We start from the raw sequence: 12,805 nt of genomic DNA, 5'->3' as shown, positions 1-12,805 counted from the left end.
AGAGCTAGAGCTAAGATATTTGGCATGAAACATCTAGTGAATGTCTACCAAGTTTGTTCAAATAAAAGCCCTGGGGTCAAAATTGGCCCCGCCCCGGGGGGTCATTGATTTTCCCTATATGCATATAGTAAAATCTTTAAAAATCATCTTTTAAAGAACCGTAAGAGCTAGAGCTTAGATATTTGGCATGAAACATCTTCTAGTGAATGTCTACCAAGTTTGTTCAAATAAAAGCCCTGGGGTCAAAATTGGCCCCGCCCCAGGGGGTCATTGATTTTCCCTATATGCATATAGTAAAAACTTAAAAAATCTTCTTTTAAAGAACCAAAAGAGCTAGAGCTAAGATATTTAGCATGAGACATGTTCTAATGGGTGTCTACCAAGTATGTTCAAATAAAAGCCCTGGGGTCAAAACTGGCCCCGCCCCGGGGGTCATTGATTTTCCTTATATGTGTATAGCAAAAACTTAAAAATCTTCTTTGAAAAACCCCAAATAGCTAGAGTTTAGATATTAAGCATGAAACATCTTTAAGTAAATATCTACAAAGTTTGTTCAAATAAAAGCCCGGGGGTCAAAACTGGCCCTGCCCGAGGGGTGTCATTGTTTTTAACTATATGTGTATAGTAAAAACTTAAAAAATCTTCTTTTAAAAAACCCAATGAGCTAGAACTTAGATGTTTTGCATGAAACATCTTCTTATGGGTGTCTACCAAGTCTGTTCAAATAAACAAATAAAAGCCCTTGGGTAAAAATTGGGCCGGGAGGGGGCTATATACAGGTGAGTGACCTCAGGGCCATCATGGCCCTCTTGTTTGTCAGAATGCTTGTCGAGGTAATTGCTCGGATAAGTTCGAATAGGGATCATCACGAATAAAAAAATAGGTTACAGGAGCTAAAAATAGAAAAATCATTTTTACACTCTAGTGGCCACAGTTTGTTTTGATCCAAATATCATGGAAATTGGTCTGACAGTTTCTTTTGATGAATTCTAGGTAAAGTTAAAATATAGGTCACCTGGGGTCAAAAACTAGATCACACTGCCTAAATGGGGAAAATCTTGTTTACACTCTAGTTATCACATTTTTGGAGCAATTGTCATCAAACTTTGTCAGGATTCTTGACTAGGTAATTGCATGGATAAGTTTGGACATGGGTCATCTCGGCACGTGAGCTAAAAATAAAAAATCTTGTTAACACTCTAGTGGCTACTGTTTAGATCAAAATAATCTTGAAATTTGATGATTATTAGGTTAAGTTCCTTTATTGGTCAAATGGTTTCAAAGACTAGGTCACATCACCCAAATATGGCAAAACCTTCTAAACACTCGAGTGGTAACATTGTTTTACTCAATTGTCATCAAACTGACTCACTTTCGATCTAACTGATATCGTTTGACATAGATTCACATTTTTTAAAGTACAGAGTTGACATTTTGACCAGGGGTTTAATTTCTGATGCAGAATAAAAAAAAATGATATTGGCTGATCGACCTACTTTTGATGTTTTGATATAACTTTACTTAGTTTTATATTTTTTGACATACAGACTTAAAATTTGGACCATGGGTGTAATTTCTGATGCAAAATTGAATTTTGATATCATATGACCATCTTTTGATTATTATTGATGTCATTTGATCTATTTTCTTGCTTTTTGATATACAGACATGTAAATACGGCAAAAGGGTGTAATTTTTTATGCCAAGTTGAAATTTTGATATTATCTGTCGTACTTCTGATATTTTTGATATCGCTGGAACTACAATAAAATGATGGGTCAGGTGAGCGATCTAGGGCCATCTTGGCGCTGTTGTTTATGTGTCCCAGCATCTTAGAAAGCTGTCTTGCTTCATAATTTCTGTTCAGTAGTTTGTTCTAATATGCAGAAATGATGCAGAAATGCATCAAAATAGATATACGGTTATGTTCTTCTATGCTTCGATTATTTCTTTTTGAATAGAAACGTCGCCAAGAAGATATAAAACTGACGGCATTCGCCACAAGCTTTAAGACAAACAGAGCAAGTCCAGCTGTAAAAGCAACAGAGAAGAAACGAAAGGCAGTGAAGTATCGCAAGTTTTAATACTTGTTTGTAAATAATATGGTAAGTTTGAAAACATCTTAAACAGTGAAATTTGTTTTAACACGAGTATTTTGGGAAAGAAAGGAAATGTTTTAAGTGTAATGCATGCATATCAATTTTCAGTATTTGAATGTTTAAATCTGACATTGGTTATTGGTTTTATATGCAAGATTTTTTTTTATCATGCATGCATATAATGCAACTAGTCACTTGTCTATCTATTAGCAATTTCATGTCTACAAAGTTTTCTTATCGAATGAAGGAAATTTAATCTACTTGGTAAAAATATAAATATTAATTAGACGGACGATGTACTGGTTAGGTCAAGGTCACAGTTAGTCATTGTGCATAGATTTCAATGTTTCATATCCTCTCAGAGTATTTCTTGAGCAGATTGCAGGAAATTAATAATATATGGCTGCAATATTAACAATAATCAGACGATGTGCATAATGCATCTGTTGACTTCATGAGATTGAATTTATCCCCGCTTCGACGGTTATTTAGTTATGCCCCCCTTCGAAGAAGAGGGGGGTATATTGTTTTGCTAATGACGGTCTGTCTGTCGGTCCGCCTGTCTGTCTGTCTGTCTGTTGGTAGACAATATTATTTCCGCTTATTAACTTGAAAACTATTTATCAAAAAGTCTTCATATGTCACATTGTGATTGATCATAACTAGTAGATGACCCCTATTGATTTTGGGGTCACTCGGTCAAAGGTCCAGGTCACAGGGGCCTTAATTGTCATAATGGTTTCCGCTGATTATCTTGAAAAGTATTCATTACAAAGTTGTCATACTTTACATAGTGATTGGTAATAACTAGTAGATGACCCCTATTGGTTTTGGGGTCAATAGTTTTAAGGTCAATGTCACAGGGGCATCTTGAAAGATAATTAGCACAAAGTCTTCAAACATCACATAGTGATTGGTCATAACCAACAGATGATCCGTATTGCTTTTGGAGTCACTAGATTACAGGGGCCTTAAATGTCAGAATAGTTTCCGCTTATTATCTTGAAAACTATTCATCACAAAGTCTTCATATTTGTCATATTGATTAGTCATAACTTGTTAGTGACCCCTATTGTGGTCACTAGGTCAAAGGTCAATGTCACAGGAGCCTTAAATGTCTCATTATCTTGAAAACTATTTATCACAAAGTAATTATTATTTTTCTTTTTTCCATAAGTTTATACTTCAATGTTCCAGTTTATGGCAAGTTTCTTTAACAAAAATAACCAATAATGTGAGGCAAAGGCTAGAAAGGGGGGCGTATGTGTCGTTCGACATTTCTTGTTTACATAGATTTTATTGTGCCCCCACTATAGGGGTGGGGGCATTTAGATTTACCCTTGTACGTCCGTCCGGGCTATTTAAGAGAAGTAGGGGGCCATCTAACTGTAAACAAAACAAAAGAGAACAATAGAGGTCATTCCGTTACAATAAAATAAGGGGCCATGGCCCTCTATTTAACAAAAGAAAATAACAAAAGAAATGGCCCTTTAGTCCATTTAAGTGGCATGTCCGTCCATCCGTCTGTCCGTCCGTTCTCTTTTTGTGTCGCACGTAGCTCAAAAAGTAATTGATCTGGAGTCATGAAACCTTACAGGAATTTTGATCATCATGTGTAGTTTTGCACCTGGGTATTTTTATATGGGTATAAGATATTGCCCTTGAATTAGTAAAAATTTGCAATTTTCAACTTGTGTTGCACGTAACTCAAAAAATATTTGACCTAGAGTCACAAAACCTTACAGGAATGTTGATCGGCATTTGTAGTTGTGCACCTGGGTATTTTCTGAATCATGTGGATATTATAAGTATTTTTAGAGTTATTGCTCTTGATTTAGTAACAATTTGCAATTTTCAACTTGTGATGCACATAACTCAAAAAGTATTTGACCTAGACAGGAATGTTGGTCAGCATGTGATGTTGTGCACCTAGGGTTTTATTCTGTTTGTCTGAGTTATATATAGCCCTTTACTCAGTAAACATTTGCAATTATCAACTTGTGATGCTTATGGCTCATGTGCTTATTTTTGTGTGAATTTACTAGTATGTAATATTTGTAGAGTTATTGTCCTTGATTTAGTAAAAATTTGCAATTTCAATTTTGTGTCACACATAGTTTAAAAGTATTTGACCTAGGGTCGTGAAACTTTACAGGAATGCTAATCAGCATGGGAAGTAGTGCACATGGGGTTTTGCTTGTGACTTTATTCTGTCTTGTGAAAGTTATTGTCCTAAGGATAAATTTGCAATTTTCAACTTGTTCATGCATAGCTCAAAAGTATTTGACCTGTAGGCCAGAAAGTTTATAAGAATGTTGGTCAGCATATGTACTTATGCACCTTGGGATTTGCTTGTGGATTTATTCAGTATTTGTAGTTTTTGCCCTTTACTTAATAAACGATTTTTAGTTTTAAACTTGGGCACATGTAGCCAAAATAAATATTTGACCTAGAGACATAAGATTGACAAATCAGTGGAGTGTGGGGGCACCCGTGTCCTATGGACACATTTCCATTTCTATTTTATAGAAAAACACACCACAGTCTTACTGTCTACAATTATACCTTTATGGATATTTGACATGTATATATAGACCTCGAACAATAATTGAAAGTCATTTCATTTTAGTGAATAATGGTTTTGCCAGAGCGTGGTCACTTAAAAAACCTAGATTTATATAATTATCATTTCTTGAAGTGAATCGGTCCATTGTGTTGATAGTATTCAGTAACATTCGTGACATCAAACAATGTTATAAGTATTAGATGTTGTTGGCAAGTGTAGTATAGTCCGATGTGACATATCAAAATAGCAGATAATAAATTGGTTTTAGAACAAAATATTATTATTCATTATATCAATATTTATACTAAATTACTAAGAATACTATCAACATGTTTTGTTTTGTTGCTGTTTTTTTTAGCTCGACTTTCTAAGAGGTATATTAACAGTCATGTCGGTGTTGCCGAAGACAAACTTTAACATTAAACTTTAACCTTCTAAAGGTTGAACTGACCTTGACCTTGAGCTTTAAATGACCTTGACCGTCAATGTTAGATTATACAATTTCGATTGTCATCATTTTGTTATTTATGAACGGATTTGATAAACAGCACTACAGCTCACTATGACCAAACGGACATGATGAATAACTTAGATATGACATTGACCTTTAAATTACATTGACCGACAAGGTCAGATGGTTGAAGTTTGCTTATACCTTCTTAACTTTTGTCATTTATATATGGAAATGATTCAATTTGGACAAAACATAAAGTGTGACTAGACAGACCTATTAAAAAGGAAACCTTCATTTTTTTCTTTTGCTTTTTAAAGGTTTGTTTAAATCATTTATTTGTTTGCGTTTAGAAAATTTAAAAAAAGTGGAGCGTTGTCTTGTAAAAAAGTTTACATTTATTATTTTTTTTTATTTATTATTATTATTTTAAATGACTTTGTCTAGGTTGAATATGAAATTTGATTATATTTTGTACCAGAAAACGATGTTTCTTGAAGCACTCTACTACAATATACTTCCACTGATGTGTTTGACTTTAATTTAAAGTTAAGAATAAGCCAAAAATGGTCTCGCGTAATAGTGGCTCTTGTTATCTTAAAGATGACATTTGGCGATGGCAATGTGTCGGTTGTATTTAGTTGATTTCTGTTAAAACTTCTCCTAAACCACTATAAGTTTTTCTAGCAAATGCATCTCCGGTGAAAGCAGTGGAGTTGTCATGAGCTATGTCCATAATTGTACCACATTTTTCTGATTTTAGGACTGTGTAGAAGTCGTCAACACTATAGATAGTCTAACCACAGTACTTTACCAAGATGTGATGTGGTGTGATGTCCAATTGTTTTGTTTGTATAACAGTGATCTGACTATTCTTACAAATTGACAATAAAAAGGAGAAATTCATTCTTTCTTTCAAATAAAAAGATTATCTTAAAACTTTCAATAGTATAATTGTTTACATTGCCATATATACTTTTAATGTTGTAATATCTTTTTGTGTTTTGACATATTAAGATGACTTGTGACTTAAATTAAATGTGTTTATATTTCATATTATTGTTTATATTCACCCTGTAATAATCTATACTGTAATGTAATGGACTATTAATGTTTTATTGATACATAAATAAGTTTTTATCATCTTTACTTCATTTTGTTGTAAATAAATATGTTTTTGTTTTGACTAAGGTTCCTGATACTTTTTAATGTAATGTTGAAATATATATAAATTTTGTCCTACTTTGAATTAAAGAGATACAGAATGTTTACTTATTAGTTAGACAAGCTATGTTTTATGCTAGTAAATATACCGGTATGTATCTTATGTTAAACTGTTTCAGCATCAGTTTGAGTTTATGTCTTTTGAGCATTATTGCTAAAAGGGATTTCTCCAAATGCAAACATGTAACATGTTGCTATAATATATTGATAAAGTAATGGTGTTAGTGTGACCCAAACAAAGTAGAATAGTTCACGTATACTGATGAATCATTTTTGTTTTGATTTTGTTCTAAATCATGTTCATGTCTTGTATAAATTTATTGTGTATATAAACATGTATTATAGGGGAAAGTGCTGATTCAAGTTTGATATGATGTAAACGCGTTTTCAGGCAATTTTCACTTAAAATTTGCATATCGCAGAATATATGACATGTTTTAGTTTATAATTATTGTGCTTCCCTTATCATTGTTTAATTTGGAGTTTGCAGTGATGATCATTGATTTATATCACTTGTATCCTTTTGATCATAGTATAGCACAATATTTTATAAACACTGCAGCTGTGTTTGTAGAATTCTTTATTTTTTATTTTCTTATTTGAAAATGTCTGCGACAAGCTCATTATCCTTCTTGTAGGCATACAAGAAACATTTAGTAACTGACATCTAAAACATATTCATGTCTTGTGTGCAATCACCATTCTTATGTTTCGGGATGTTCCTAATGAACAACTGGACTTATATTTAAGTAATATTGATAATTATGCTGAAGTGCATATGATGTGTCTTGGAAAGTTGAAAGTAACAAAATGATAAGTGTAAATATTATCTATGAAAATACTTTGTAAATTAATATTTTCTTTGTTTGTGTAAAATTTATTTGCAATATATATATTGCATGTACCATTAGTGTTTTGCTTTTGCGAAGATTGAATATATATTTCAGTAAACTCTGTATGTTTGATTTGCATATTGTTTGTTTTTTGTTTTTTGTTTTTAATATTGCATTTTCGTATCTATGACCATCAAAATATTTTGTATATATCGTTTTGTTTCTTGCTGTGGTTGTTGTCCAGAAATTTTATGACATATCGTGCTGGTCGTTATAGATGTGCATTTTTGTGTTCAACAGAATTACTTTCATACTTTTGATAGTTATTTGTACATGCAGATCTACATGTGTGTACATACGTTCTCAAATGAGAAGGGTGGTCTAAACTTCTGGCTTTATCGGCTTGCTTGTCATTAAATATGTTTTACCCAATTTAACTTTTTTTGTTAATATGTAATTCGAATGTACATTGTAAATTGTTTTTGTATATTTCTTACGCGTAATCTTCCCTTTCGTTGTTATCGAGTATTTAAGTCGAGTATAATTAACACGTCTCTAAAAATATCAAGTGGATCGTACAATGTTCAGTAAAGACATACTTTTGATGATCATTAAACTTCTTAGTTTGTAAAATATTCCCCGATTTATCAACCCTTATCAATGTGTATCATTAACTAAAGCATGCTAACGCGTGTAAATAAACTGAAATTTTGTATTACTTTTTGTTTTAAGTAGTTTGCATAATAAAATTATAGATAAATTGTATATTATTTATTAAATAAACACTGTCTATATTATTCATAATTAAAAATGTAATCGGTGCTTTAACGTACATAGTATTTTCTGTAGTACGTACTGAAGATTTTGCTTTATTCATCTTTTCTCTACTTGTTGTATAATATAATAAATACAATTAAGCTTTGGATAAAAACAATTTTGCATATTCATGATTATTTGGATGATTATAACTTAAGATCATTATAAAATGAGGATAACATAAACAAATTTATCTGTTTTGTTTTAACGCAGACTATATCAATTTGTCAGTGCTGATAATCACTTTTTGACGTTGTTATTCTTTTGTTCTTCGTTAGTTAAGATTAGTCTTATTTTACCTATTGGATAGTGTGTTTCGCCAATAAACACATTATGCTTTTTGCTGTCTAAGAAAGTACTATGTAAATAGTTATTGTTTTTTGCTCTTTTTGCATTGTACAGCATAATTCATCGATTAAAACTTATACACTGTTATTTTGGTTAATGGTGACAGTTTAATATAATTCAGTTAATTAAAGGTATTTAAGACATGTAAAAACAGTTATTATATAAGCAGTATTATATAGGACAAACTATGTTATAAACAATGTATTTGTATATACTGTATATTTTTGAAATGTTGTTAAAATGCAGTTTGGTATGCTTTAAATACGTGTAAGTGTGAAAGTATATAAAATAAAGTTAGTGTTAAAATACATCCACGGATTTATATAAATCCGTGATAGATCCTTTTGTATGAAGACATAATGTTTGCTGTAACCAGAGTTCTACTCTAAATAAATAAATGTAAATATTTTCATTTGTATTTCACAAATGATAGACATACCATTGCGTAAATATCATTTAGTGCATTCGCAATCTTAAGCAAACTTCTATGTCTAGCAGGAGGGTGCATTGGCATGGACCGAGTAAGATTGCTTTCGCATGTCGTATTTTTAATTATAAAAACATACTTCATTTTATGATTCTGAAATATCCACATGTTCTTTGCTTGAAATTAATTGATTTTTATGCCAATGTAAATACCAAACTCAATTGTTTTGGTTTGCTTTGTATCCATTTATTTTTTTAGATTCAGACATGTATGTTGTAAATCTTATTAATTATTCTTCATTGTATAAAAAATTGGGGGAAAAAAGTACCAGAAAAAACCCAAAAACAATCATTGTGTCATTAATTTATACAAACGCGTATATCATGGGATAAATGGGGTTTTATCAGTTAATTTGTTGATTTATATTAATGAGTATGTATATAAGAAAATAGGAAAAATATTACCAAAAAAAAAAAAAAAAACAATAACAAAACAAACAAGAAAAAAGTATTTTTAAAAGGCCTAATGTTGTACACCAGTTGTTGTATCATACATATGAATAGTTGCAAGACGTTAGTATTGGCATTGATTTAGTGATTGAATGGGCTTTTATTTGTTGATGTATATTTTTGTCCTTTTATTTTTTGTTTGTTGATTTTTGTTAAATGCTTTTATATTTTGTAAAAAATAGAAAACCGTATAATGTTTATTAATTTATCTTTACCACTTATCTTTAAAGAATGTTGTATATATTGTATATATATGTTTTATATATTCCCAGATTCATATATTGACTTTTTGAAAGATAGTATTGTATATGAACTGCCTTCAGGCAGGATTTTTGTCATATCTGTGTATACATGTAGATTCATGTAATGAGTACATAGAGTATAAGTAACTAAATGAGCGAGAATTTGAAAAAGAGTACTTAATGCTTTATAATTCTTATTTGTGGTACTATCCTAGATCCATTTAGGAATGGTGCATTCAAAGTTACGTTAGACAAAATCGGTATCATGATATTTTTAGTATCATGGATAAAAATATGTATGTGGGACCATGTTATACTACATGGGTGCATATATCAGGTTATATTTGTTTTTAAAAGCGGTGTCATGATCAATATATCATGGATGCTTAATAATTATTTTACTTTTAAATATAATTATGTGGAACCATGCTTATCCTATTGATTAAGTATGGGTGCATATACTAAGCTATGTTTGTTTTTAAAAGCGGTGTCATGATCAATATGTCATGGATGCTTAATAATTAATAAGTATTTAACTATAAATATATGTGGAACAATGCTTAACTTATTGGTACAGCATGGGTGCATATATAAAGTTTTATTTGTTTTTAAAAGTGGTGCCATGATCAATATGTCATGGATGCTTAAAATTAATTATTTTACTATAAATATATGTGGAACCATGCTAATTGGTACAGCATGGGTGCATATTTTACTTTAATGAAAATCTAAATAGAGAAATGTGGGACCATAAAATATCCTAATAAATTTATGGGTACATGATGTTTAACATTTATAAAAAGATATAAAAGATCAAAAATATGAACCATAATGGACAATAATTATATAATATCATTGAACAAACCAAAAAATTAAGATATGATATTAAGATATAATCGGAAGTATCATCATTATAATAACATCAAAGATACGAAATGTGCGACCATATTAATCAAATTATATCACTGGTACAAACTGGTACAAACTATTCAATGATTTTGATCAAATATAACTATGAAAAGTGTATTTAAATTTGTGTTAATATAAATATTTTAATTATTTTCTACAAAAGGCTGTAGACAAATTGTTATCAAAATAGTTAACAGTTTACGAATTTGGTTCGACATTGTTGCACTCAAGTTTTGATTACCTTTAACGAACAAAATGTACAATGTCAAAACAGTTCTGTGAATTAGCTCGAAAATAAATTCAAATGCTAATAATTTGTCTACAGCCCTGTGCAATGACAACCGTATGACACGTGACTACTATACATCCTCTGCTTTGAATTTCCAGTTACGATGGTTAGATTTATGCCCAGTATGTTAGATTGCATTTGTAGTAAACAAAATGTTTTGCTATGTGGAGATTGTTGGTTATTCATGTGAACAGCAGTGTGAATAGAGGTTATGTTGATAAATTTAAAACTGACAGTTGCCATTACACTTAACTAAAAGTTAGATATTAATTTCTTATTTTGATACAGTATATCTTCAATAAAATATAAATTTAAACTATGGGTTGTTTTGTATTTTATTGTACTTTTTGTGCAAAACTAGTGTAACAGTTATTTAAAGATTAACTGTTTATACCCATATCCTCTTTCACTTACAACAAAGTTGTAATTGTGGTATACCAAAATATCCAAACGTGTCCGTCCGTCCGTCAAGGCATCTGTTTTCTTTTGTCACACTGAGGCATAACGTTGCTGGAGCTATCAACTTCATAGATGACTAGACCCTAGTGAAGAAGAAGCAGTAATGCCGTAACTTTCTTTTACCAATGTTTGATATAATTGCCCAAAATAAATTTTCATACTGCATTATGAGCGTCACTTTAAATCACTTTTACTTAATTTATAGGATTTGAGGTGGAGCAGTGCAAACGAATCAAAACTCCTTAAAACAACAAACTTGTAAATGGTAATGCTTAAATAAGCGTGTCTGTCTATCCAGCCGTCCTTCAATCCGTCGGGTTTTGCATGTCCGGAGCAAGAAACTATTATATAGTGCCCGAGAATCATAATTCGTATTGCATAACTTGGAAGATATTGGCCATAACCATTTTCCAATCTTATTGTTTTTTTCTATAATTTGACATATCAAAAAGTATATTGGAGGTGTCAAGTTTAAAATGCATATGTGAATAGATCTGTTATGGAAGAAATTTGTAGTGTTTAAATAATAACTCGCTTTTGCATTTATTTCTATTTATTACTTTATTTTTATTTATTTATTTATTTTTCGTGTTCTCTGAAATTTTTCATACTAATCTTTGTTACTTAAAAAATATTCGAAGTAACCACATAAAACTCGTTATTTTATTTATTTAACAAGCGGCGGAAATCAGATAATACTTATGTTAAATACCCAACAAATCCAAAATAAATGGCAACCATACCAATTATTCAGAATGATATAAACATACAAATTTATTGAGAGCTTTGACGACAGTTAACAGTATCATTGTAAATAAGAAGTATCTTTAAAAAGATACTCGGCCGAAGTCAAACTTGTTAACTTGCATAGAATAAGCTTAGTACTACTATCCATGCTAACCGCAAACAGAACATTTAATTCGTCCTCTATAGTTTTATACGAGGGTTGTTCGGGAAGTTCTGAGAATTTTGTCATATCTCCTATATTTTTTGTTTCTAAGACGTAATATTTTACACATACTAAGATTAGCATATCACGAAACTATTCCTAAAAATTGAATAGAATCAGACAACAATAGCCGGAAATAGCATTAACCATAGCAACACTATAACGCCGCACCGGAGCAGTCCGACTCTAAAGAAAGGTATAACGCGCTACACTAATAATATTTCGTAATTTTGATAACGTAAAAATGCGCGAAAACGCTGGTCAGCAGCGGAACGTCATGACATCATTTCCTGAAAATATCATAACGTTATTTAAATTCTCAACGGATCAACATTGTTTTAAAGTTGTTGCCCAGAGCCACTGAGTAAACAACATGACGTCGATAGGTGACGTTGAATTGCGAAGCATCGTGAAATTTTGTGTTGCGCTGGAAAAGTCTTCCACAGAAACAATGAAAATGATCAATTCTACAGGAAAATACAAGAAATGCAGTCCGGCTACAGTGTATAGATGGCATGCTCGTTTTAAAGAAGGAAGAAACTCGATCGAAGACGATCCTACAGCCCGGACCTCGCTCCGATGGACTGCCATGTGTTCCCGGAGGTCAAATCACAGCTGCGTGGAAAACGCTTTGACTCAGCTGACGATCTTGTTAAGCATACGCAAGCTATAGTCTCGTCCTTT

At 31.4% G+C, this 12,805-nt stretch overlaps 1 protein-coding gene across 1 annotated transcript in view; it reads left to right on the top strand.

Annotated features, from left to right (window-relative positions):
* The window catches only part of LOC132715278 (uncharacterized), a 68,436-nt gene extending 61,880 nt beyond the window's left edge, over positions 1-6,556 (top strand). The window contains exons 8-9 of the mRNA XM_060698267.1: positions 1,962-2,105; positions 5,880-6,556. Coding sequence (XP_060554250.1) covers positions 1,962-2,084 — 123 coding nt within the window. The 3' untranslated portion in view covers positions 2,085-2,105; positions 5,880-6,556. The remainder of the gene's footprint in view (positions 1-1,961; positions 2,106-5,879) is intronic.
* Positions 6,557-12,805: the final 6,249 nt, after the last annotated feature.

The sequence above is a fragment of the Ruditapes philippinarum genome, unplaced genomic scaffold (genome assembly GCF_026571515.1).
Source record: "Ruditapes philippinarum isolate M1 unplaced genomic scaffold, ASM2657151v2 ctg1468_1_1_1_1, whole genome shotgun sequence".
NCBI classification, from domain to species: Eukaryota; Metazoa; Mollusca; class Bivalvia; order Venerida; family Veneridae; genus Ruditapes; species Ruditapes philippinarum.
The sequence above is the reverse complement of the archived record's forward strand: the minus strand, read 5'-3'. Positions and strand labels throughout refer to the sequence as shown.